General features: G+C 42.6%; 1 protein-coding gene across 1 annotated transcript in view; it reads left to right on the top strand.

The window, feature by feature from the left end:
- POGLUT3 (protein O-glucosyltransferase 3) overlaps positions 1–24,913 on the top strand; it is a 65,614-nt gene that overhangs the window by 860 nt on the left and 39,841 nt on the right. The window contains exons 2-4 of the mRNA XM_089666064.1: positions 5,718–5,915; positions 22,010–22,296; positions 22,523–22,739. Coding sequence (XP_089522190.1) covers positions 5,718–5,915; positions 22,010–22,296; positions 22,523–22,739 — 702 coding nt within the window. The remainder of the gene's footprint in view (positions 1–5,717; positions 5,916–22,009; positions 22,297–22,522; positions 22,740–24,913) is intronic.

Genomic DNA, 24,913 nt, shown 5'->3' with positions numbered 1-24,913 from the left:
AATTCTTTGCACCCCGGATGTGATCAGAAAAGCTATGCCCTGGTTCACGCTGAATGTGGCATTGAAATCAATGACTTCACTTGAAGTAGCACAGTACCTAAGCCGCTGGTCAGTGCCTGCCTGATATCTGTGTGACGTCATGCACAGATGTCTATGGAAGTCGCACATGAAACTGCCAAAAATAGCACAGGAACCTTTTTTAAAAATCGTTGCGGCACGGCATAGTCGGGAGTCCTATCGATTGAAATGGTTCCGTAGGGTTTGGGACTGTCCAATCACATGCCAAGGTTGAAGGAAAGCCGCTTCTGACGCGGGACAGGCATGCACAGTAGAAAATCAGATTAAAGGTGACATGTCCGCTCTACATGCAGGTTACACTAAACATGGAAACACTACATGATTTGCAGCTGTGAAAGTGAAACCTTTCCAAGTTATGTAACATTCTTCTTTTGCTGTGTGATGAGACACCTAGCTGACAGATAGGAAGCCTCACTTTCACCATTCACTGCCTGCGCTGCTAGTAATACAGAGTCATGTCAGAGCTTAGGCTAGGTTCATGTCTGTGTGGGTGGTGCCTCGGTGGATCCGCACAAAAATCTGCAGCTGCACCACCCGCACCAAAGAATGCGGACCTGCGGGTGAGTGCCATTCATTCTAATGGCTTGCCAACCGCACTGGGAACCAAGGCTGCATTTTCAGAAGAAGTGTAGGGACTTCTTCCCTGCGTGTCCCGGGGCACCGGAGTCCATTCAAATGAATAGGCTCTTGTAGCCGCGCAAAACGCGGACCGCAGGAACATGAATATGTGAACCAGGGGTCACTGGGCTTCAGAGAGGGCAAATTATTGGTGCACACAAAGCTGGTGCCTCTGGAACTGAAGTTTATTTTATTTATTTCAGGTACTTATATAACGCCATCAGTCTACGCAGCGCTTTACATATATATTGTACATTCACATCAGTACCTAACCCTCAAGGGGCATACAATCTAAGGTTCCTAAGGCTAGGTTCACACCTATGCAGGTTGCACTCGAGCTGTTTCTGCATTGCGTTTTGTGTTGCGTTTTTGAACCTGCGTTTTTGACACGTTTTTGATGCATTTCACGTTTTTTTTTGTTGCTAGGCAGATTTAACATGCAAAACGCAGCAAAAATGCAATACATGCTTTCATGTAGCATTTCCATTGAAGTCTATAGAACCAAAAACGCACCTTTTTGCATTCAAAAAAGTCCCTGCCACTTTCCAAATAATGCACCAGGGGAAATCACGCAGATGTGAACCTGTCCCATAGAATATCATGTTAAATGGACTGTACTGCGTTTCTGCAAAATGCTGCAGAAAGCACTTAGGTGTGAACCCAGTGTAACTTACATTCATACATACTAGGGCCAATTTAGACAGGATCCAATTCACCTACCAGCATGTCTTTGGAGTGTGGGAGGAAACCGGAGTACCCGGAGGAAACGCACACAGGCACAGGGAGAACATGCAAACTCCAGGCAGATGGTTGCTCATTTATTTGCCATGTCGCAGGGACAGTATCAAAGGTTATGATGGCATATAAAGTTTCTGGGGAAACACCATCTAATCAGCATAAGCACAGGCAACATGGTCAACTAACCGAAAGAGACAAAAGGACATTGTGCAGGATTGAGACCCGGAATAAGGCCAGGTTCACACTAGTGTGGGTGTGCGCCCTGCGTTTGTGCGGCCAAGGCAGTCCATTCATTTAAATGGACTGCTATGGCGGTGTTTCATGCAAAATAAAAAAAAAAAAAAAGGTGCATGCACCTTTTGAAAAACACATCTGCAGGGAGACTGTATGGTCTTTTTGACCACGCAGTTCCCTCACTCCTGATCCCGCTGAGGACTGAGATGTCTGGAGGTGCCATTCAGCATGAATGTCATCCCCGCGTATCTTGCAAGAACAGCACAATTCAGCTGCGGGCTGCAATTCCTGCAACCAGCCCACAGTCTGTAGGCAAGTGTGAACCAGGGCTAAGATAACAAGTGCTGCAAAAGTGAGTGCAGAGCTCAATCTCAGTCCCGTGAAGACTGCAAACTGTAACGACTGTGTCCCGTGAAGACTGAGATTGAGCTCTGCACTCACTCTTGCAATAGTTGTTTTCTTATTCCAGGTCACAATCCTGTGCAATTTCCTTTGGCCTCTGTCGGTCAGTTGATCATATCGACTGCACTTATGCTTATCAGACAACATTTTCCCAGAAACTGTATATGCCGCCATACCTGTTACTGTACCTGCGACACAGTAAATAAATTGGTGACTTCAGTCAAAGAGGCACCAACTAAGTGGCACCTACAAGTCACCCTCTCTGAAGCTCAGTAAGCTCTAACATGACTCCGTATCACTAGCAGTGCATGCAATGAATGATGAAAGTGAGGCTTCCCACCTGTTAGCTAGGTGTCTCATCACACAGCGGAAGCAAAAGAATATTACATCACTTTCGCTTTCAACGTGAAACATGCTGTCACTTTCACTCCTGCAAATCATGTAGTGTTTCCATATTTTTGTCTACTCCTTGTATTTGTTGCAGAATTGTGGTTCAGGAAGAACAGAGGACATTAGATCCATAGGACAGCCAGGCAGGTAGCATTTTCAGGAGGACAGGATGGCGGTGGCAGCCTCCATATTTTCTAGTACAGGATAATTGTGGAAGAAGTTCTCGCACATCGTTCAGGGTGCTGTGTATAATTTGTATCATTGCTGAATTGTCAGAGAACCCAGGAGCTCCGGATCCCATTGCTGTTCATCTTTCCTGACCATGTTCTCCGCATCTTTCCTCTACAGACTGCTCCCAGATTTCTTTGGCTGACTGTCCCTGATAAAGCCACCCTTACATAATAGTATTGGCAGGAGCTTGTCCTTCCTACAAACTGAACATTGGCCAAAAACCCTGCATCTGTGTCTGCTCTTGCTTTTCCTTTATAGATTTTGTGTGCTCTGTGTATCATGACTTTTTTTTAAGTCCTTTTTTTTTATTTTTAAATCCTTGTTGCTTGTCATGCTGCTGATCTCCTGCAGCCTGTTTGCCACCACTTAAGGTCTACATGCACTCCATCAACGGCTACATGACATTTCTCAGGGTGGGTTTACTGATGGGGATAAATGTGAACCATGCCTGTGCTGATGGCCTATGTGACAGGGTGACAACACTGGAGCAAAATTGATAGACAGCAATAGCATGTTGTTGCCGTATAACATAAAATTGCTTCAACAAGGTTCTCATGTATGAATCTTAAAAATTATTTTTTTATTTGTTGTTTTTTTTTTGCATATGTGTTGCTGTCAAAATATTACTAAAAAGTTAGTTACCAAAGAAATGTTCCAATAAATACAACACTTCTATTATACCAACATCATTGCGCCAATGTAATAAAGAGAGGAAATACACTCACTGGATGCTGCTATTATTAAAAAACTCAAAATAATAATAAAAATGTGAAAAATATACAAATCACAATTAATAGCGCAAACCAAATCACACAACTAAGGCCACAGCTGACGCGTTTCGTCCAATGACTTCTTCCGAGGGATTCCCTCGGATACCACATTGCTTATGAAGGAGGATCTCATTACTTCATTTACTGAGGATCATGTGGACTTTTCTGAATGGACTATATTGAGATTCCCTATTTGATTTTTTGTTTGCACTATTAATATGCACTTATTTGTTGGTGGTTATATTTAGTTATGTGATTTGGTTTGCGCTAATATTTGTGATTTGTATATTTTTCACATTTTTAGTATTATTGCTGTCAAAATATGTTTATCATAATTATCCTTTTTCACTGTTTGCATGCTGCCTTACATAATTGTAATGGCAGGGATATAGATGTGCAAAAAGTGAACTATTCCTTCTGGATTCCTGTCCCTGGGGATGTCTACACAAGAAAGGACTTTACTAATCAATAACATGCATAGAATATAATAAATGCACATATACTCTATATCACATGGTACATTTTGGTGTGCGGCTGGTGTCCACTGTGTAGCATCAGTTACAAGCAGTGCCTTGTGTTTTACAACTCAAGGCACTGTATACTTTTTTTTTTTTTTTTATAACTTTATTTCACAGCTAATTGATACAGATGTTGTTCGGTGGTTAATGTCAGGTTTATATCAGGTCCAGGACAGGATTGGCTCAGGATCTTATCCTGTTCACACATGTGAGGTTTAGAAACGGTTCCCATAGAAGCCAATAGCCTGTAATCCGCACCTAAACCAGACCACACTGCTCAGAAATTGGACATGACTCTTTAAAACCGCACTGAATCTGCACTGCCAGTGCACCGGACATATGTGAACAGGCACCATAGGAAGCAATGTTTTTTCACATGTCATGTACATTAGATGCAGTTCAAACCGCATCCAATCCGCATATATATGAGCCTGCACTTAGAGGGAGGGTCAAGTCATACAAAAAGCAATATTTGTGGGGAATGAGCTGATGGAGGAAAAAAAAATGTATTTTTTTTGGTGGAGGCAGGATAGGCTTTCTAAAGAGATGGGTTTTCAAGGATTGCCTAAAAGTGGACAGAGAAGGAGAGATTTGGATGAATTAAGTTAAGAGGTTCCAGAGGAAGGGAGAGGCTCTGGAAAAGTCCTGGAGGTGAGAATGGCAGCGGAGCTAGAGAACAGTAGCTCTTGGGACAGTTTGGTTTGTATTTTCAGACTAGGTTAGTGATGCAGCCGGGATCAGAGTTGCGGATGGTTTAGTAAGTTGTTAGTATTTTGAATTTAATTCGTTGGGTGAGTGGAAGCCAGTGGAGGGAATGGCCGAGAGGGGTAGCAGTCCCTGAATGGTTGGGAAGGTAGATGATTCTGGCAGCAGCATTCATGATGGACTGATGGCGTGATAGCCTATGTAAAGGAAAGTCAATGAGGAGGGAGTTGCAGTAGTTGAGGCTAGAGATGACCAGAGAGTGAATTAGGAGCTTGTGGTGCCAATTGTTAGGAAGGGCTGTGGAGGTTGAGGCAGCTAGCTGTGGACAGTGATTGGATGTGGGACCAAAAGGATAGTTCAGAGTCCAGGATTACACCTAGCACCCCAGTGTGCGGGGACGGACTTATCCATCCACACAGAGAAGTGGGGGAGGAAATATGAGCTTAGTTTTGGATAGAATGAGTTTGAGGAAGTGGTGTAACATCCAGATTGAAAGGTCTGTTAGTAAATTTGTGATGTATGAGGATACTGATGGAGTGAGCTGGGGGGTAGAAAGGTAGATTTGGGTCTTGTTAACATAGAAATGTTATTGGAATCTGTGGGAGGCTAGCAGCTGACCCAGGGAGGAGATGTAGATTGAGAATAAGGGAGCTTCAAGGACAGAGCATTGGAGGACCCCACCAGAAAAAGGAAGAGTAGAGGAGGAGGTAGAGTTTTAGGTGACACTGATGGTGCGGTGAGATAAGTAAGATGAGACCCAATGACGAGTACAGTCATGAAGGGGGAATGGAGTATATTGAGGAGAAGGCAGCAGAGAGGTCCAAGAGTAAGTGTACAGAATAGTGACCATTGGCCTTACATGTTAGTAAAATCATAAGTGTTAGAAGAGCAGTTTCTGTGGAGTGTAGATGGTATGAGTGAGCCCTTATGGGAAGATTATTGCTGAAATGAACTATCTGGCAAGGGGGTCATAACTAACAAAAAAAAAAGCTCTCATCCATATAATATTTCTTCTTTGATTTTTTTGTTCCAGGGAGTAAGTCATTTAAAGTAACCATCAAAGCCCTCTCCAACAAGGAATACATCCGAATTCATGTTCCTGACCCCCTGGATAGAAATGATGGCTCTTTCCTGATGAGGTACCGAATGTACGGCAGTGCCATGGAGGGTTTGCTGATTGAAGTCCTTCACCAGGACAAGCATGTCGCACAGTCTCCTTATATACTGAAAGGTATTGTAAAAGGACCTTATTGTATTGTGACTGTGTGAATGTTAGTTCACATAGGGTGATATTATGTGATAGTGATATTTAATTATAGGTGGAGCTTTGTAGGCTGACACAATCCATGACTTTTTATATGTTTTGGACATGCCCAACAATTCCTTTTCCTGTTCATTTTTGGAGTTTTGGGGGCTCCAACCTACATATTCAGTTCCCCCTGTGACATTTTTCTCATAACACATTTTTAAAAAAAGATCAGGAGATAGAGAGGGAAACTCTCATAATGGCTACAGCAGGTGTGAAGACCTGGAATTCAACACAGAGAGCTCACCAAGAAATATGAGAAACTGTTGGCTGGTTTATTACAGCAGCATCTACCAAAAACTAATATATCCGTTTTGGACGAACTTACCCTTTAAAGAGGCTAAACCTGTGGAAGCTGTGTCCAAAAAAGGCAGGCAGAGGACAAAGGGCTAGGCACCAGTATTAAAAATAAATAAGTGATGTAGAGCTGCTATATAATAGCTACAAAAAATGAAAGTGACATAACTGAATAAAACGTCCATAAATGTAAAATCAATTTATATTATGTAATAGAGTTTCTTCCATAATTCATGTGTTTTCTTCTTGGGCTGATATCCCAAACACCATCAAGTGAAACAGTGCACATAACATATAGTGCCGCCTCAGTGCTCACAGGTCTCTCACCTCAGAGCACATAGAAATGCGCTTTATAATATCAAATAGACAAAAGAAGTCTTCACTTTTTCAATCTATAACCATGTGATAGTAATCAGATACCTTTGAGCTTTCAATAGATTGTCAAACCAGAGCCAGGGAACCAGAGCCAGGGATCGATCCCTTTAAGGGTGATGGAGGTCACACATTTCTATCCTTGAAAGGGAACAAAGGACACTCCCATGGTGCAGTTTGTACTAGTATATAAATTTATTAAGAAGCAGTAATACACTCACATGTAGTAAATGAATAAAATGCCATAAAATCATAAAATTAAATCATAAATCAAAAGGCTTCACTTGTCTGCTGAATTCACTATTCATGTCTGCCCAGAGACATTCCCCTTACGCATTACATCACGCCCACGTGACTTCATCAGAGGGACAACAAGTGAAGCCTGCATTTGATGATTTTATAGCATTTTATTAATTTACTACATAAAATCATCAGATGCAGGCTTCACTTGTTGTCCCTCTGAAGTCACGTGGGCGTGATGTGATGCGTAAGGGGCCTGTCTCTGGGCAGACATGAATAGTGAATTCAGCTGACAACAAGTGAAGCCTGAATCTGTTGATTTTATGGCATTTTATTCATTTACTACATGTGAGTGTATTACTGCTTCTTAATAAATTTATATACTAGTACATACTGCACCATGGGAGTGTCCTTTGTTCCCTTTTAAGGATACAAATGTGTGACCTCCATCACCCTTAACCACTTGCCTACCGGGCTCTCATACCCCCTTCCTTACCAGGCCAATTTTCAGCTTTCAGCGCTGTCGCATTTTGAATGACAATTAGTCGGTCATGCAATATTGTACCCATATGAAATTTTAATAATTTTTTAACACAAATAGAGCTTTCTTTTGGTGGTAATTACTAGCCACTATATGCAAAAAATTTGAAAAAAAAAAAAAGTTTCTTTGTTTCTATTATAACATTTTGCAAACTGGTAATTTTTCTTCTTCACCGATTTGCGTTGAGGCTGCACGGTTAGGCGGCACTGATAGACAGCACTGATAGGCGGCACAAGTGGGTGGCACTGCTGGGCAGCACTGGTAGGTGGCACTGCTGGGCACCGATCATCCCTCCTCTGACAACTGCCGGTTCTCGGCAGTACTTTCCTCACGCTGTTACAGCGTGAGGAATGTGCAGCCGATAACACTGTTCAACAGGTAAAAAGTTTTGGGCATAAAATTAGCTAATCTTACATAATTTTGGGGTGCTGAAAACAAAAATGACCCTAAAAAATGTTGATTGGCTCTAGTTTCCATGATATATTCACCCATCTAATGACGTAAGCCATTCAAAATTATGATGCAACTTCAGCTGCATATTGCGCAATTGATACTGGTGACCAATAGAAAGTTGCATGTATACTGAGATGATGCAATATTAGCCTTTAATTGCATCACTTCACTGCATAAAAGCTGCAGTATCTGTAGCTGATTGTAGTTCGACAGCGTCTTTACATTTCGTTTTATGCTTATATAGGCTACTCAGTAATGCCTCGAACTTGTGTGAATAAAGCAGATAATTTCTGCTATATCTGCGGTGAAATAACTTTTATCTCACAAAAAAGGAGGATAACAGGAATGATTAAGAAAGCCTACAACTTGTATTTTGGCTGCAAGATAGGAGACCAGGACAAGAGCTGGGAACCACATATATGCTGCAATTCTTGTGGGACAGCACTGGATCAATGGTTGAATGGAAAAAAGGCATCTATGCCTTTCGCTGTGCCAATGATTTGGAGAGAGCCAACAGATCATATTAGTAATTGTTACTTTTGTATGGTGCCTCCAATTGTAAAAGGGCTAAATAAGAAGAAAAAGTTATCTGTGCACTATCCAAATATTCCATCGGCAATACGTCCAGTTCCTCATGGAGAGGGGCTACCAATTCCTAAAGCACCAGAATCCTTCGTGGTTGAGTCAAGTGAGGAAGAACCGGAAGCGTGTAGTCACGTGCAGTTGTAAGAGATAGCCCTTTCCTCGAATACAAGAGAAAAGCCAAGAGAAGCAAAACCGACACAAACTGAAGACAAAACTAGTGAGAATCCTAAGTATTAAAATGATTCAACTTAGCTTATGGCTATAATTTTTCTTGGTAATCCTATGCAATATATTATGCCATTTAGGCTTTGTTATGTAGTCAATATCACTTGCTTTATATTTGTGGAAAGACATCTATCTATATAATTATTGTGCATTATGTAGTCATTACGCCTATAGTAGAAAACTTTCCGTTTACAGAAAAACTAGAGCCAATTGACAAATTTCATTGTTATATTTGAACTCAGAATGTGAAATTCATTAAGAAATGGATCCTTTTGTTTCCAAAACTGGCAAAAAATAAAAATTTGTTGAACAGTGTAACTGGCAATTGCATTTCCCGGTGATCAGTGTGTCATTGGACATGTCTGATCACATGGTAAAAGGCAGTTGTGATTGGCCTTTTACCATATCACGTGAACAGCTGTGTCCGTAAAACACAGCGATCATGGAGATCGCCGGGTGCTCGTCCCCGGGGGTGCGCAGGAGAGTGCGTTCCGGGAGGATGTCATATGACGCCCTCCCAGAACTGGCCGTCCACAGTGAAGCTGTCATCTGGCTATCTGCGGTCGGCAAGTAGTTAAAGGGATCGATCCCTGGCTCTGGTTTGACAATCTATTGCAAGTTCAAAAGGTATCTGATTACCATCACCTGGTTGTGGATTGAAAAAGTGAAGACTCCTTTTGTCTGTTTGATATTATAAAGCGCATTACCATGTGCGCTGAGGTGAGAGATCTGTGAGCACTGAGGGGGCACTATATGTTATGTGCACTGTTTCACTTGATGGTGTTTGGGATATCAGCACAAGAAGAAAACACATGAATTATGGAAGAAACTCTATTACATAATATAAATTGATTGATTTTATATTTATGGACTTAGTATGAACGTTTTATTCAGTTATGTCACTTTTTCATTTTTTGTAGCTATTATATAGCAGCGCTGCATCACTTATTTATTTTTAATTTGCTCTACTTTTGTGGGAACACAATTTGATGTTAGCAGCGGCCACATTTATCACAATTTCTATTTTAATTTTCTGCTTGTGTGTTTTTCCTCTCTCTCATTATTGAGGTAGCGCAGGGGTTTCACTCCTATATTCAACTAGTCACCAGTATTGCCTGTGCTCTCCCTGCAACTGATCATTCCCCCCATTAATAACTTATCACGTCTTGTTCTGCACTGTGTCTGTAGAGGCAGCTATCTTGTAAAGGAGCAGTGCTTTGACTCCTTATATCAGAGTTGTTCCTCCGAATGATCTGTGATCTGGTGATTGGGGGAAGAATATTCAAGAGACAGCAGGAGAAGTGTAGGAAGCACACATCTACAGATTTCTCTCCAGCATGGAGAACAGTGAGCAGCACAGTAGTGATTTCACCAAATCTCATTCCAAATGTCATGACATTAGCAGTAAGAGGCACAGTGCCTGAGATCTCACACCATAGATATATAGTAGAGCCATGGGGCTGCAATCACAGGAGTGCCTATGCATACTCGCATACCATGAAGTGCTTTGGTTTTTGTTTTTGGAGAAATTCCAGACGATCTAAATGTTTTGTAATCCATGCAGAATAAGCACACACATCTCTATAGAGCATGAGGACAGTTAGAGTGCATTTCCTGAAACCAGTGCTGTGTAACTTCCCCTCTGCCTCATTCATTTTTGTAAGATAGGTTTTAATTTAATTGGATGCTGTGAGAAATTTCATAGCACTGGCTTTTATTACACACCAGGTTTTCTGTTTCTGGTAGACATCAAGAAGCCTTGAGTTTGTTTTTATTATTGACTACAGTATATTTTTAAGCTGCATATTTTTGTATGTGTGAGAAAATGGTGATAATATCTGTTTTGAAGGGTAAGGAAGAAAAACTTTTCCTTTCCCCTAAACTAGTGTAGCCTACCTCCCAAATTGTTCTATTTACCTAGAACTCACTCCGACAGCCCTGTTACTTAGATCTTGACTCAACAGTATTGTTTGCATTCCTCCTCAGGCTTCTTGATCCAGTTTCCCTATGTTGGACTGCATAGATTTTTAAGGGCTGGTAGACAGACTGACCCCTGTCTATCAGCCCCATAGACTTCTAATCTGTATACATAGACTGTAAACACAAACACTAGGTCAAAGAGTTGGTGGAAGATAGTAAACAATATGGCAACCCTCGTAGTAAGATATACAGTTAGGTCCATATATATCTGGACATAGGCACAGTTTTAGTTTTTTCAGGTATTTACCAAAACATATTCAAGCTATAGTTCTACAATGGATATGGGCTGAAAGTGCACACTCTCAGGTTTAATTTGAGGGAATGTACATCTAAATTGAAGGAAGGGTTTAGGAATTACAGCTCCTAATAGTAGCCATCCCCCCTTTTTTCAAGGGACCAAAAGTAATTGGACAATTGAATCAAAAGCTGTTTCATGACTAAGTGTGGGCTACTCCTTCGTTATTTCTTCATCAATTATGCAGGTAAAAGGTCTGGAGTTGATTCTAAATGTGGTATTTGCATTTGGAATCTGTTGGTGTGAACCTACATCATGCATTCAAAGGAGCTGTCCATGCAAGTGAAACAGGCCATTGTAAGGCTTAAAAATGAAATAAATCCATCAGAGAGACAGCAGCAACATTAGGAGTGGCTAAATCAACAGTTTGGTACATTTAAGCAAAGAAGAATGCACTGGTGAGCTCAACAGCATACAAAATACATGGACATCCATGGAAGAAAACAGTGGTGGATGATCACAGGATCCTCTGTATGGTAAAGAAAAACCCATTCACAACATCCAGACAAGTGAAGGACACTCTCCAGGAGGTGGGCGTACATTGTCAAAGTCTACTATCATTGTCAAAGTCTACTATCAAGAGAAGACTTCACGAGAGAAAATACAGAGGGTTCACCACAAGGTGCAAACCATTCATAAGCCTGAAGAATAGAAAAGCCAGATTAGACTTTGCCAAAAAAAATATCTAAAAAAGCCAGACCAGTTCTGGAAAAGCATTCTTTGGACGGATGAAACTAAGATTAATCTGTACCAGAATGACGGGAAGAAAAGATTGTGGAGAAGGCTTGGAACAGCTCATGATCCAAAGCACACAACGTCATCTGTAAAACATGGTGGAGGCAGTGTGATGGCATGGGCATGCATGGCTTCCAGTGGCACTGGGTCATTGATGTTTATTGATGATGTGACAGAAGACAGATGCAGCCGGATGAATTCTGCAGTGTTTAGAGATATACTGTCAGCCCAGATTCAGCCAAATGCAGCATAGTTGATTGGACGGCACTTTACAATACAGATGGACAATGATCCAAAAAACACTGCAAAAGCAACCCAGGAGCTTTTGATGAAAAAGAAGTGGAATATTCTGCAATGGCCGAGTCAGTCACCTGATCTCAACCCAGTTGAGCATGCATTTCACTTTCTGAAGGCAAAACTAAAAGGCAGAAAGACCCCCAAACAAAGAACAACTGAAGACAGCTGCTATGTCTACTGTATTTGCACCAGGACCACCCGTCTTATTTCTGGTACCTATGGATATCAAACCTGCATGACTCATCACCACAGTATTCAGTTTACCATGAACAGATATATTTCAGTCAATATTACACCTCTCAATATCTTTTCCAGCATGTGATAGGACAGTGTCTGCAGAGGGCACACACACCATAGGGCAGCCATCACCTACGGGAACCTCACAAGATGCCACTTCACCTGATGTCATGCACTCTGCAGACGGCTGTCCCACCATTTTAACTTTTCCGACACCACTTGGATCTGTATCCAAATCCTGAACAGATGAGCTCTCTTCTGATCCATTTTGCCAGTTTTCACATACCATTTGTTCCTGTATTTCAGGTGTCTTATCAGACCTGCTACATAAACCTCTTTTTGGCCCAGTGACCCTGATTTCTGTAAGCACATCCATCTGAGCCCTGATCAGGATCTCTGCTGTTCTCTGGTCCATGCTCGGCCCTTCAGTCTCATGTGGTTTGTCCACTGGTGCAGTAAACACGCCCTTCACTGACAACTTGCCAGCACCATCCTGGACCATAGCAGCAGAAACACTTCCCACCTGGCTGTTAGGAGGTGAAACCTTTTTTGCCTAATTTTTAAATTTCTCCAAAACCTCGCTCATATATCATATTTATAGGAAGTAGCCCAGCAGCGTACCCAGAGGCAACTTTTACACCATCAACAAATACAGAAATAAACCACTTTTTTCCACCTAGTGGTACCCCACAGTACTATACCATCTGACTGTGGAGGAGACACCCCAGTATACATTGGCTGTACATCCCAAAGTTCAAGCATCTCCTTTAATACTTATGTTACAACCCAGCCACTTTACTCCAGACCCAAGACCTTCCTGAAAATATTTATGACACTGGAAAATGCCGAGAGACTCACCTGCTGAGACTTGAGAAGTTGCAACTTTTAAAAGGGACCTCCTCCCAGCTGGAGGTAACCTCAGCCTGGTGCTCCACCAGAGAGCTGCCAGATGCTGGGCTCGCTCAACTTCTCAGACTCAGCATCCACAAGCTGCCCCAGATCATTCCCAGTGACAACATCATTTTGACACTCCATGCCAACATCACTTTTGTGGGTCACAGACAAAGTCTCTGCTGTATGCACGCCCTTATCTATAGGCTGTTCTATAGACCCTCCTGCTGGCACAGCAGTATTTTTTTGCATAAAAGCCTCATCTATCAACAAGATTAGCCTTTTACCCCAACTATCCCAATCCATTGTATATGTGCTCAATTCGCCAGTGCTCCTCAGCACCGATCTATCCACCCAAGGAGACACATAAGAATAGACGGGCTTAGTTGCAGATCCATTGCACAAATCTCTCTGGATCATGTAGGACTTGGGTACCACCTGTTTTCCAACAGCAGGTTGCAGTACCTCACATCCACCACTTTGCTCTGGTGGTGCTTCATGAATTACCCACACATTTGCATTTTTCACAGGCTGTATTAACCCGTTGTTTACCTGAACACTTTCAGTATTATTAGACTGCACCAACACACTCCTATTACAAGGTGCAGTTCCACTTTGCTCCACCAGAGTGACATCGCAGTTGTCTGGGGCAACCTCTGGCTCCAATACATGGAGTCCCCTGGAGATTTCTAAGGACATCTGTGCTGTCTTACCACCAGTTGCTATGGGAAATGACACATCTTTAATTACGGCTTTTGTACTGCAAGAGCTTAGGGTTTTCCAAACAGCAGTACATTTCTCATCATCATCATCATCAACATTCTCAGCATTTTTAGCTCTTGCGGGCTGTACTAGCCCACTACCAACCTGTGACTGGCAGACATTAGTGACATCACTTTCATTTTGAGAACCATGCACAGGTTTTACTTTAACCCTACCTCCCCACTGTACAAGGCACTGCACAGGGAAAAGTCACACAATTCAGTGGCCCAACTAACTGGGGTCACTCTTACATCAGAATGGACAGTCTCATAACCAGTCCTTCTCAACATGACATTAGCAGTCCCAGCCATGGTTTTGTCACACACAGTCTTACCCACCAGAGTAGTAGGTGTCACCATCTTCATTTGAGTGCGTCATCTCATGAACCAGTCCTCAACTGCCCTTTCCTTGGCAACTTTTCCCTTGCCCCAAGGTGAAGTGACAGACACTCATAGGCTCCATGGACTCTCTGGCACCCCCTGCAGGCACTACAGGTACTACCTTTTGCCAGAGGTGGCTGCCAACATTTTAAAACAAGAATCTGGGCTTGCAGATGAAGACATTTGCCCAGTAGCAGCGGTATTCCAGAGTCTGGGACAGGTAAAGATCCCATGCCTCCACTGACCACATTCCAGGCAGGGTACATTTCCACACTAATCTTTGTTGGGACACTGAGCCACATCTCCAATGCAGCTCCTACTTCCGGGCAATACTTTTTCTCCAGTCACCATGGGAGATTGCACTCTCCAAGCAGAACTTTGCTGGCTCTTTCCAACATGCTGTATTGGCTCCTCTTGATGCCACTTGCCATGATCCTTATATGACATAGCCCCCCGTACACAGACAGCCCGACTGGCCTCCTCGGTGTTGCTATGGGCAATCACTCTCAGTCCTGGCCTCTGGTCTGCCCCTCTCCTTGCACATGGCATGGGCTTCTCTCTGCTGGAACTTCTCTCAAGCCGTGACACATTCACATTTTCCACTGCAGCTACTTGTTTAACTGTTCCTCACCTGCACATTTATGCTCCAAACACAGTTCATATAACAAATGAACTTCATTGCAGGGATCTCCCGTTCTACTTGCTGCATCCGCCACCATATGTGGGAACTAGCACCAAGGGTAGAGCTTTAACAACACACAGCCAGGCGCGCTCTTCTTTTTAAGGGCTGTTTTTGCCCAATTTTATTTAAAAGAAAGTTCCATATAACAGGTTTGCCACACAGAGGTATCCACCATCAATACAAACTAAAATATTCAGCTTCCTGGCTCTCTTTAGCAGCACCGCTGCTCAGGCTTCATGCCTCAGTCCTGTTGACCATTCATGTGCAACACACTGCACCTGGGTTACCACAGGCTTGGGCCCTGTCTGCTCTCAGACTATACTGTGCCACCTTGCACCCACATGGACTCCTCGGGAGGGTGGAGCCCAGAACCCTGGTCCCACACACATCTGACCAATCAGTCTCCTGGCCTTTCCCAAAACCTGGTTCCAGGATTGGAGATTTCATCCCTCCCAAATCACTTTGAAATCTCCAGGCTCCAGGTCCCAAAATGGACTTTAGAAACAAATGAGGAAAGTGAAAAGCCACTTTCCTCTGCATCAAACACTTACCCTGGAGCCCCTCAACCTGCCTTGTTGAGAATCCCAGGTGATATATCCTTTTTATATCATGGCAGATCGCCACACTGTCACAACATATGTATATACTTTACTAACTAAGCATTTAACTTAGCACTAGCCTACCGTGCACTTATACCCCCTTCCTGCCCAGGCCAGTTTTCAGCTTTCAGCGATGTCATACTTTGAATGACAATTGCGCGGTCATGCAACACTGTACCCATATGACATTTTTATCATTTTTTTGAGACAGAGCTTTCTTTTGGTGGTATTTAATCACTTCTGGGTTTTTTATTTTTTGCTAAACAAACCAAAAACAACTGAAAATTTTGAAAAAAAAAAGTTTTTTCTTAGTTTTTGTTATAAAATTTTGTAAATAAGTGATTTTTCTTCTTCACTGATGTGCACTAATGAGGCTGTAGTGATGGACACTGATAGGCGGCACTGATAGGTGGCACTGATGAGGAGGCACCAGTAGGTGCCACTGATGGGCATTGACAGGCATCACTGATGGGCACTGAAATGCAGCACTCATATATGGCACTGATAGGCGGCACTGACTGGCACTGTTAGGTGGCACTGATACACACTGATAGGTGGCACTGACTGGCACTGATAGGCAGCACTGACTGGCACTGATAGGTGGCACTGATTGGCAGCACTGATAGGTGGCACTGGCTGACATTGATAGGTGGCACTGAAAGGCAGCTCTGATGGGCACTGATATGTGACATTGATGTGCACTGTTAAGCACTGATATGTGGCATTGATGTGGCACTGATGGGCACTGGTAGGTGGCATTGATGAGCACTGACAGCTGGCATTGATGGGTACTGACAGGTGGCACTTCTGGGGCCACACTGATCATCAGGGCACACTGATCATCAGTGCCCTGATGATCAGTGCCCATGTTCCCGCCGAGGAATGCCGATAACCGGCATTTCCCTATTTACATGTGATCAGCTGTGATTGGACACAGCTGATCACATGACAGAGCTGACATCTTCGGCGCTTTCCCTTGATCCGTGATCCGCTGTGTCCAAGGGACACAGCGCACCACCGATCACTGCGCTGTGCGCTCCCGGAGCCACGCATGTGCGGTTAGAATGGGAGGATGTCATATGACGACCTCCCAGAACGAGAGAACCGCCTTGCGCCCGTCAATTCCTTATATGGCGGCCGGGAGGCGGTTAATCATCATGAAACAGAAAATAATTCAAAATGCAACAGAGAGACAGAGAGAGAGACAACCATCAAAAAGGGGAATTCGCCTCACTTATAGAGATTCCCTCTCACTTCCTGTTTATTGCTTGGACAGGAAGTGAAGGAAAGTTCTACAGTGGTACAAAACAAAACATAAACTCTTCCTTATGCTATCCAAAACTAAAAAAAAAAATAAAAATGCCTATACATATTCTAATCCTATCAGATTGTGCCACCAAAGAAGTTTGCAGCCTTTGTTCAGACATGTTGACACGCACTCACAACCCATTGGCAATTTTTGGACACTGCAGGACCCCAGAATTGCAAGGCAGAAATGCGAATCTACTGTGCTGTCCTTTCAAGTCATTGGAGTGGATTTGTGTGTTGCATAATAAGATCTCCAAATAATCTGACACCATACAGATCATTATTTAAAGGCTGCTTTGAAATTTAATATTTCAGCCTTGTCTCTCAACAATATTATTTAAAGGTGTGGCAAGACAGTAACATTTCCTGCTACTTAATGTCTTTTGGCCTTTGTCTTGGCTTGTTTTAGTATTTGGAGAGGATGAACTCTATTAATAAAGAAGGAAACCTGGTTATTGATGAAAATAAGGCATACTGATTTAAAAATGAGCTGTTGTAATCCCTATATATGAGAGTTTTCCTTCTTTTCTTGCAGTGGTGGAACACAACAACCCACTATATACAGTTAGGTCCATATACAGTATATTTGGACACAGGCATAATTTTAGTTTTTTTCAGGTATTTACCAAAACACATTCGAGCTATTACAGCTCTTAGGAGTAGCACCCCCCCCCCCTTTTTCTTCAAGGGACCAAAAGTAGTTGGACAAATGAATATAATCATAAATAAAATGTTAATTTTTAATATTTTGTTGAGAATCCTTTAATGGCAATGACTGCCTGACGTCTGGAGCCCATGGACATTACCAAAGACTGGGTTTCCTCCTTTCTGATGCTTTGCCAGACTCTAACTGCAGCTGTCTTCAGTTGTTCTTTGTGGGTCTTTCTGCCTTTAGTTTCGCTTTCAGCAAGTGAAATGTGTGTTCAATTGGGTTGAGGTCAGGTGATTGACTCAGCCATTGCAGAATATTCCACTTCTTTTCCTTCAAAAGCTCCTGGGTTGCTTTTGCAGTGTGTTTTGGATCATTGTCCATCTGTACTGTGAAGCGCCGTCCAATCAACTTTGCTGCATTTGGCTGAATCTGGGCTGACCGTATATCTCTAAACACTGCAGAATTCATCCGGCTGCTTCTGTCTTCTGTCACATCATCAATAAACACCAATGACCCAGTGCCACTGGAAGCCATGCATGCCCATGCCATCACACTGCCTCCACCATGTTTTACAGATGATGTTGTGTGCTTTGGATCATGAGCTGTTCCAAGCCTTCTCCACATTTGTTCTTCTCGTCATTCTGGTACAGATTAATCTTAGTTTCATCCGTCCAAAGAATGTTTTTCCAGAACTGGTCTGGCTTTTTTTTATGTTTTTTGGCAAAGTCTAATCTGGCTTTTCTGTTCTTCAGGCTTATGAATGGTTTGCACCTTGTGGTGAACCCTCTGTATTTCTTGTGAAGTCTTCTCTTGATTGTAGACTTTGACAATGATACACCCACCTCCTGGAGAGTGTCCTTCACTTGTCTGGATGATGTGAATGGGTTTTTCTGTACCATAGAGAGGATCCCATGCCTTTTTTATGTTGCTGAGCTCACCAGTGAATTCTTCTTTCCTCAGAATGTACCAAACTGTTGATTTGGCCACTCCTAATGTTGCTGCTATCTCTCTGATGGATTTGTTTAGTTTTTGAAGCCTTACAAGGCCCTGTTTCACTTGCATGGACAGCTCCTTTGAACGCATGATGTAGGTTCACAGCAATAGATTCCAAATGCAAATACCACACTTAGAATCAACTCCACACCTTTTACCTGCTTAATTGATGAAGAAATAACGAAGGAGTAGCCCACACCTGGCCATGAAACAGCATTTGATTCAATTGCCCAATTACTTTTGGTCCCTTGAAAAAGGGGGGATGGCTACTCTTAAGAGCTGTAATTCCTAATACTTTCCTCCAATTTGGATGTACAGTTCTGTTCAAAATAATAGCAGTGTGTTGAAAAGAGTGAATAAAGCTCAAAATCCTTCTAATAGCTTTTATTTCCATACACACAAATGCATTGGGAACACTACACATTCTATTCCAAATCAAAACATGAAGAAAAATATGTCAAATTTGTGTTGTTCCTCTAAATAAAATTGAAGAAAAGTGAATATTAGACTGTTCACAAAAATAGCAGTGTTTGTATTCTTCTTTACAAACTCAAACATTCACTATATAAACTGAAAAATGTTTGAAGATTTTGCTTTCCTTTGAATCACTTAATGAATATTTCGTTGTATAAGCACTGTTTCTGAGAACTGCTGTACATCTGTGTTGCATGGAGTCCACCAACTTCTGGCACCTGTGAACAGGTATTCCAGCCCAGGATGATTGGACTACATTCCACAGTTCTTCTCTATTTCTTGGTTTTGCCTCAGAAACTGCATTTTTGATGTCACCCCACAAGTTTTCTATTGGATTAAGATCCGGGGATTGGGCTGGCCACTCCATAACGTCAATCTTGTTGGTCTGGAACCAAGATGTTGCACGTTTACTGGTGTGTTTGGGGTTGTTGTCTTGTTGGAACACCCATTTCAAGGGCATTTCCTCTTCAGCATAAGGCAGCATGACCTCTTCAAGTATTCTGATGTATTCAAACTGATCCATGATCCCTGGTATGTGATAAATGGGCCCAACACCGTAGTATGAGAAACATCCCCATATCATGATGCTTGCACCACCATGCTTCACTGTCTTCACAGTGTGCTGTGGCTTGAATTCGGTGTTTGGGGGTCGTCTGACAAACTGTCTCCGGCCACTAGACCCAAAGAGAACAATCTTACTTTCATCAGTCCACAAAATGTTGCGCCATTTCTCTTTAGGCCAGTCAATGTGCTCTTTGGCAAATTGTAACCTCTTCAGCACGTCTTTTTTTCAACAGTGGGACTTTGGGGGGGCTTCTTGCAGATAGCTTGGCTTCACATAGGCGTCTTCTAATTGTAACAGTACTCACAGGGAACTTTACACCTTCTTTGATCTTCCTGGAGCTGATTGTTGGCTGAGTCCTTGCCATTTTGGCTATTCTTCTATCCATTCGAATGGTAGTTTTTCACTTTCTTCCACGTCTTTCAGGTTTTGGTTGCCATTTTAAAGCATTTGCAATCATTTTAGCTGAGCAACCTATCATTTTCTGCACTGCTTTATATATTTTCCCCTCTCCAATCAACTTTTTAACCAAGGTACGCTGTTCTTCTGAACAATGTCTGGAACGACCCATTTTCCTCAGAACTTCAGAGAGAAATGCACTGTAACCTGCATGTACAACATTTGCTGCCTTCCTTCCTTAAATAAGGGCAATAATTGCCACCTGTTTTTCAAAGAATGAATGACCTCACTAATAGAACTCCACACTGCTATTATTTTGAACATGCTCCTTTCAATTAGTGATTCAATTACACAGAATCAGCAGCATGCATGTCATGACTGTTGGGTCTGTTGGATTTCTATTACTCTACTACACCTGCTAGTAAATTATTTGCCATGTAGAAATATCATTCCTACCAAAAACAGTGATTGATCAGGTTAGTGATGTCTGACTGCTATTATTTTGAACACAACTGTATATACCCTCAAATTAAACCTGAGAGTTCAGCCCATATCCATTATATAACTAGAGCTTGAATATATTTTGGTAAATACCTGAAAAAAACTAAAATTGTGCCTGTGTTCAAATATATATGTTTGGCTAGCTTTGTATTTAAACTGGTTCTAAACTCAAAACTTGTTTTAGCTTACTGCATTCCTCACTACCCCTCCCCCCATTTCCAACACAAAGCAGGAGGATCCCTAAGCTTTTGCTGCTGTCAGTCCAATTCCTGTGAGGAGGAATTGCCCTAACAGGCATGACTTACCAAAGCTGTGTATTTTTATGGATGCACACAGCCCGCTGTGGGTGTACAGGTGCTTAGCTTCTGGCTTGCTGTGGGGGCACCCAGAGGAGGGAGCAGTGGACCGCATTGGCAGGGAATTACCAAACATAAGGAAAGGGGGCACTCTGCAAAATAATTGCACAGAGCAGGTAAGTATAAAATGATTTTTATTTTAAGACAGAAAAGTATCCTTAATATCACTTTGAAGTGGGCCTTTCCTTAGCTTTACTATCCTGCATGAATGTATTCCTGACTTGTCACAATAAACAACACTATCATTTCCAACTAGAGCTGTATCTTTATCATTTGAAAGCAGTCATTATGGTTTTGCCTAGGCTATTATGACGCATTTGGTCTGCTGCAGATATGAGGAAGCCTTTCCTTAGTCTCCTCTAACTTAGTCAAACTGTAACATTATAACAAACTGAGAGGCTGAAGTAGAGGTCGATCCGTGTCATGCATTATTGAATACAACCAAGATCTACATAATTTGTACGACCATTAAAGTGTTACTAAACCCACAACAGTAAAATCAGTCTATATATGCAGTAAAGCATGCTTGATATACTCACTGTGGAGCCTAAGGGGTTAATCCTCTGCATTGTGTAAAAAGGCTGATTGATCCTTTCTTCTCTGCCCCTCCTCTTGTTGAAATTACCACCTGATACAGTCTGAATCCATAGTCACATGCACATGCTCAGTTTGATGTGTATTGCTAGAGAAGTTTTTTTTTTTCTTGGAAGAGTGCATGTGATCAGCACAGGGCCAATCAGCACTGTACAAACAGAGGTCAGGGGTTTCACATCCTCCTAGAGCAGAAAGAAAACTCCTCCTACAAGCTTTAACCAGTGCTCTGCAGAAGTCGCAAGACTGCTATAACTGCTGATGAGAAAAGGTATTTAGCAGTTTATATTTACTAAAATAATTGCATTTCCATGTTTGGTGTACTGTGGGAGACCAGATATAGTGAATGCAGGGTCCTGGGTTTAGTATCAGTTTAAGTAGAAGCTGACATTGGACAATGCCTGAACACAGATGGATCGGTTCATCTTGGAGAGAAAAGCAGATAAAGGCATTGTCTATATCCTGTGTAATGTGATCTCCGTCAGAGGTGATTAATATCTTTATGTATTACGTTTGCGCCTTACTTAGATGTGAAAAGAATACATCTGATGATAGGTCAACTTTAAGATACTTGCCATATAAAAGTTCTATTTATTTTTTTCTTTCCTTTAGGACCTGTTTATCATGAATACTGTGTCTGTCCTGAAGAAGACCCCGAAATCTGGTTACAAACTTTGTCATGCCCCAGCAAAGAATCACAGATCTCAAATGATTTTGCTCCTTTTTCCAGTATAGACCTGAAGAGAATGCTGGAGGAAGTTCCTCAGAGGTTTGCCGAACATCGAGGAGCCATAGTACATTACACAATTCTCAATAACCAGATCTATCGGCGCTCTCTGGGCAAGTACACAGACTTCAAAATGTTCTCAGATGAGATATTGCAGTCATTGGCAAGAAAGGTACTAGTATGCCAAGATTCCTTCAAATATCAAATTATTTGTTCTTTTCCCCAAGCTGTGAACAAGGCTGGGCGGGTTATTTTTAGATCTTGACAGTTTACATTTAGTAGAAATGCCGATGTTTGTGATTGCTGCCTAGGGGGAAAATGCTTGTGTGTATGATTCACCCGCTTGCAGTGGTGTCTGAAGTTCTGATAGATGAATAACATAAAGACACTTGTTTTAGGTACGACTGCCTGATGTAGAATTCTATATCAATGTCGGGGATTGGCCAGTGGAACACAGAAAAGTCAATGACACTCCTGGGCCACTACCGATGATTTCTTGGTGCGGATCTACTGACTCCAGAGACATCATACTTCCCACATATGACATCACTCATTCTACTTTAGAAACCCTCCGAGGTGTCACCAATGACCTCCTCTCTATCCAGGGCCACACTGGTAAGATGAGCGTTGACCACACAATGGTATATTGTTTATACATCAGAAATCAATGCTTTTTTTTAAGGTGATGTTTTTGGAATACCATGGATATTTTTTTATATTAACAGAAAAAATAAAAGTAATACCTAAAAAATCGGTGGCGGACACTCTCAACCCCTCCCATCCAACTGACCATACTTCATGTAACTAATCGCTGCAGCCCAAAAAATATAACTGAATCTGTACTCCCATGAAACCCCAGGTCCCAAATCTTTTTTCCTTTTTGCCAGGTGCTAGGGTCCTTCTTAGAGTGTCCACATTGCTGCATCTGTGATGTGAACGCTTCTTATTGAATGTCAGGTGGCCTCTCAAGATCCAAGAGACGGAAAAGCAGATGATGTCATAAGGAGACCTATCAGTGTGGGCACAGAATGCAGCACTGAATCACCGGTCTCACAATCAGAAGGGGCACCAGCAAGTGCCAGAAATATCCCCCAAACCATTACACTACCACCACCAGTCTGAACCATTCATACATGGCAGGATGGATCTATGCTTTCATGTTGTTTACACTAAATTCTGACCCTACCATCTGAATGTCGCAGCAACGAGTCTGTCCTTTCTTCTCTGACATCAACAAGGCATTTTTGTCCACACAACTGCTGCTCACTGGATATTTTCTTTTTTTCGTACCATTCTCTGTAATCCCTAGAGATGGTTGTGCGTGAAAGTCCCAGTAGATGAGTAGTTTTTTAAATACTCAGACCAACCCGTCTTTCACTAACAACCATGCCACATTCAAAGTCACTTAAATCCCTTACCAGTTCATCCCCTACAGTTACTACCTTTTGTACCACTATCCCCTCCCTCCTAGATTGTAAGCTCCAAGGAGCAGAGCCCTCCTAACCCTTTTGTATTGAACTATATTGTTCCCTCCCGTTATATTGTAAAGCGCTGAGCAAACTGTTGGCGCTATATAAATCATGTATAATAATAATACCTAATAAAGTTGCTGGTGAGTGTATATATCATCTATGTATAATGTACAGGGCACCAGGGACGGATCCTGAGATCCTGTTTGGCAGGTATATTTCCCAATTATTTGGGTTGTCCCTTTAGGGGAGAAGGTTTGATGACATTGTTGAGTTACTCAGAGGTTCTCACCCATGCAGGATGAGGGGTTCCACAGTAGTCTGGTTGGAAATGAGAGGACTGGCTGACAGTTCTATTCGGATTAGTACTTCCTCATTTGGGACCCACAATTCGAAAGGCTCAGGGAAACTTTGGGCAGGAAAGAGCCTAGAATTCCTCGATTACAGGGACTACGCTGGTTCAGTGGGTCCTGGGTTTCTTCTGGTGCACGTCAATTCCCGGCCTCATGTGGCGAGAGTATGCAGGCAGTTCCTGGATGGTGAAGGAATTGATACCATTGAATGGCCCTCACGCTCACCTGACCTAAATCCAGTAGAACACCTCTGGGATGTCGAGTTTCAGTCCATCTGACGCCACCAGGTTGACTTTCCAGGAGCCCAGTGATGCCCTGGTCCAGATCTGGTAGGAAATACCCCAGGACACCAGCCATCGTCTCATTAGGAGCATGCCCCGACATTGTCAGGCATGCATACAAGCATGTGAGGGCCATACAGACTGTTGCGCAGTCATTTTGGAACAGGAAGGGGCCATCCCCAAACTGTTCCCACAAAGCTGAGAGCATGAAATTGTCCAAAATGTCTTGGTATGCTGACACCTTAAGAGTTCCCTTCACTGGAACTAAGGGGCCAAGCCCAACCCCCGAATAACAACCCCACAGCATAATCCTCCCTCCACCAAACTTTACACATGGCACAATGCAGTCAGGCAAGTACTGTTCTCCAGGCAACCGTGAAACCCAGGCACGTCCATCAGATTGCCAGATAGAGAAGCGTGATTGGTCACTCCAGTCAACTCATCGCCACTGCTCTAGAGTCCAGTGGCAGCGTGCTTTACACTACTGTATCCGACACTTTGCATTGCACTTTGTGATGTAAGGCTTGGATGCAGCTGCTTGGCCATGGAATCCCATTCCATGACGCTCTCTACACACTGTTGTTGTGCTAATCTGAAGGCCACACGAAGTTTGGAGGTCTTTAGCTATTGACTCTGCACACAGTTGGTAACCTTTGCGCATTGTGCACTTCAGCATGCGATGACCC

This window comes from Staurois parvus, unplaced genomic scaffold (assembly GCF_062004578.1).
Source record: "Staurois parvus isolate SC_StPar_1 unplaced genomic scaffold, SC_StPar_1.0 ptg000050l, whole genome shotgun sequence".
In the NCBI taxonomy this organism is placed as follows: Eukaryota; Metazoa; Chordata; class Amphibia; order Anura; family Ranidae; genus Staurois; species Staurois parvus.
This window is presented reverse-complemented; position numbering and strand designations above follow the sequence as displayed.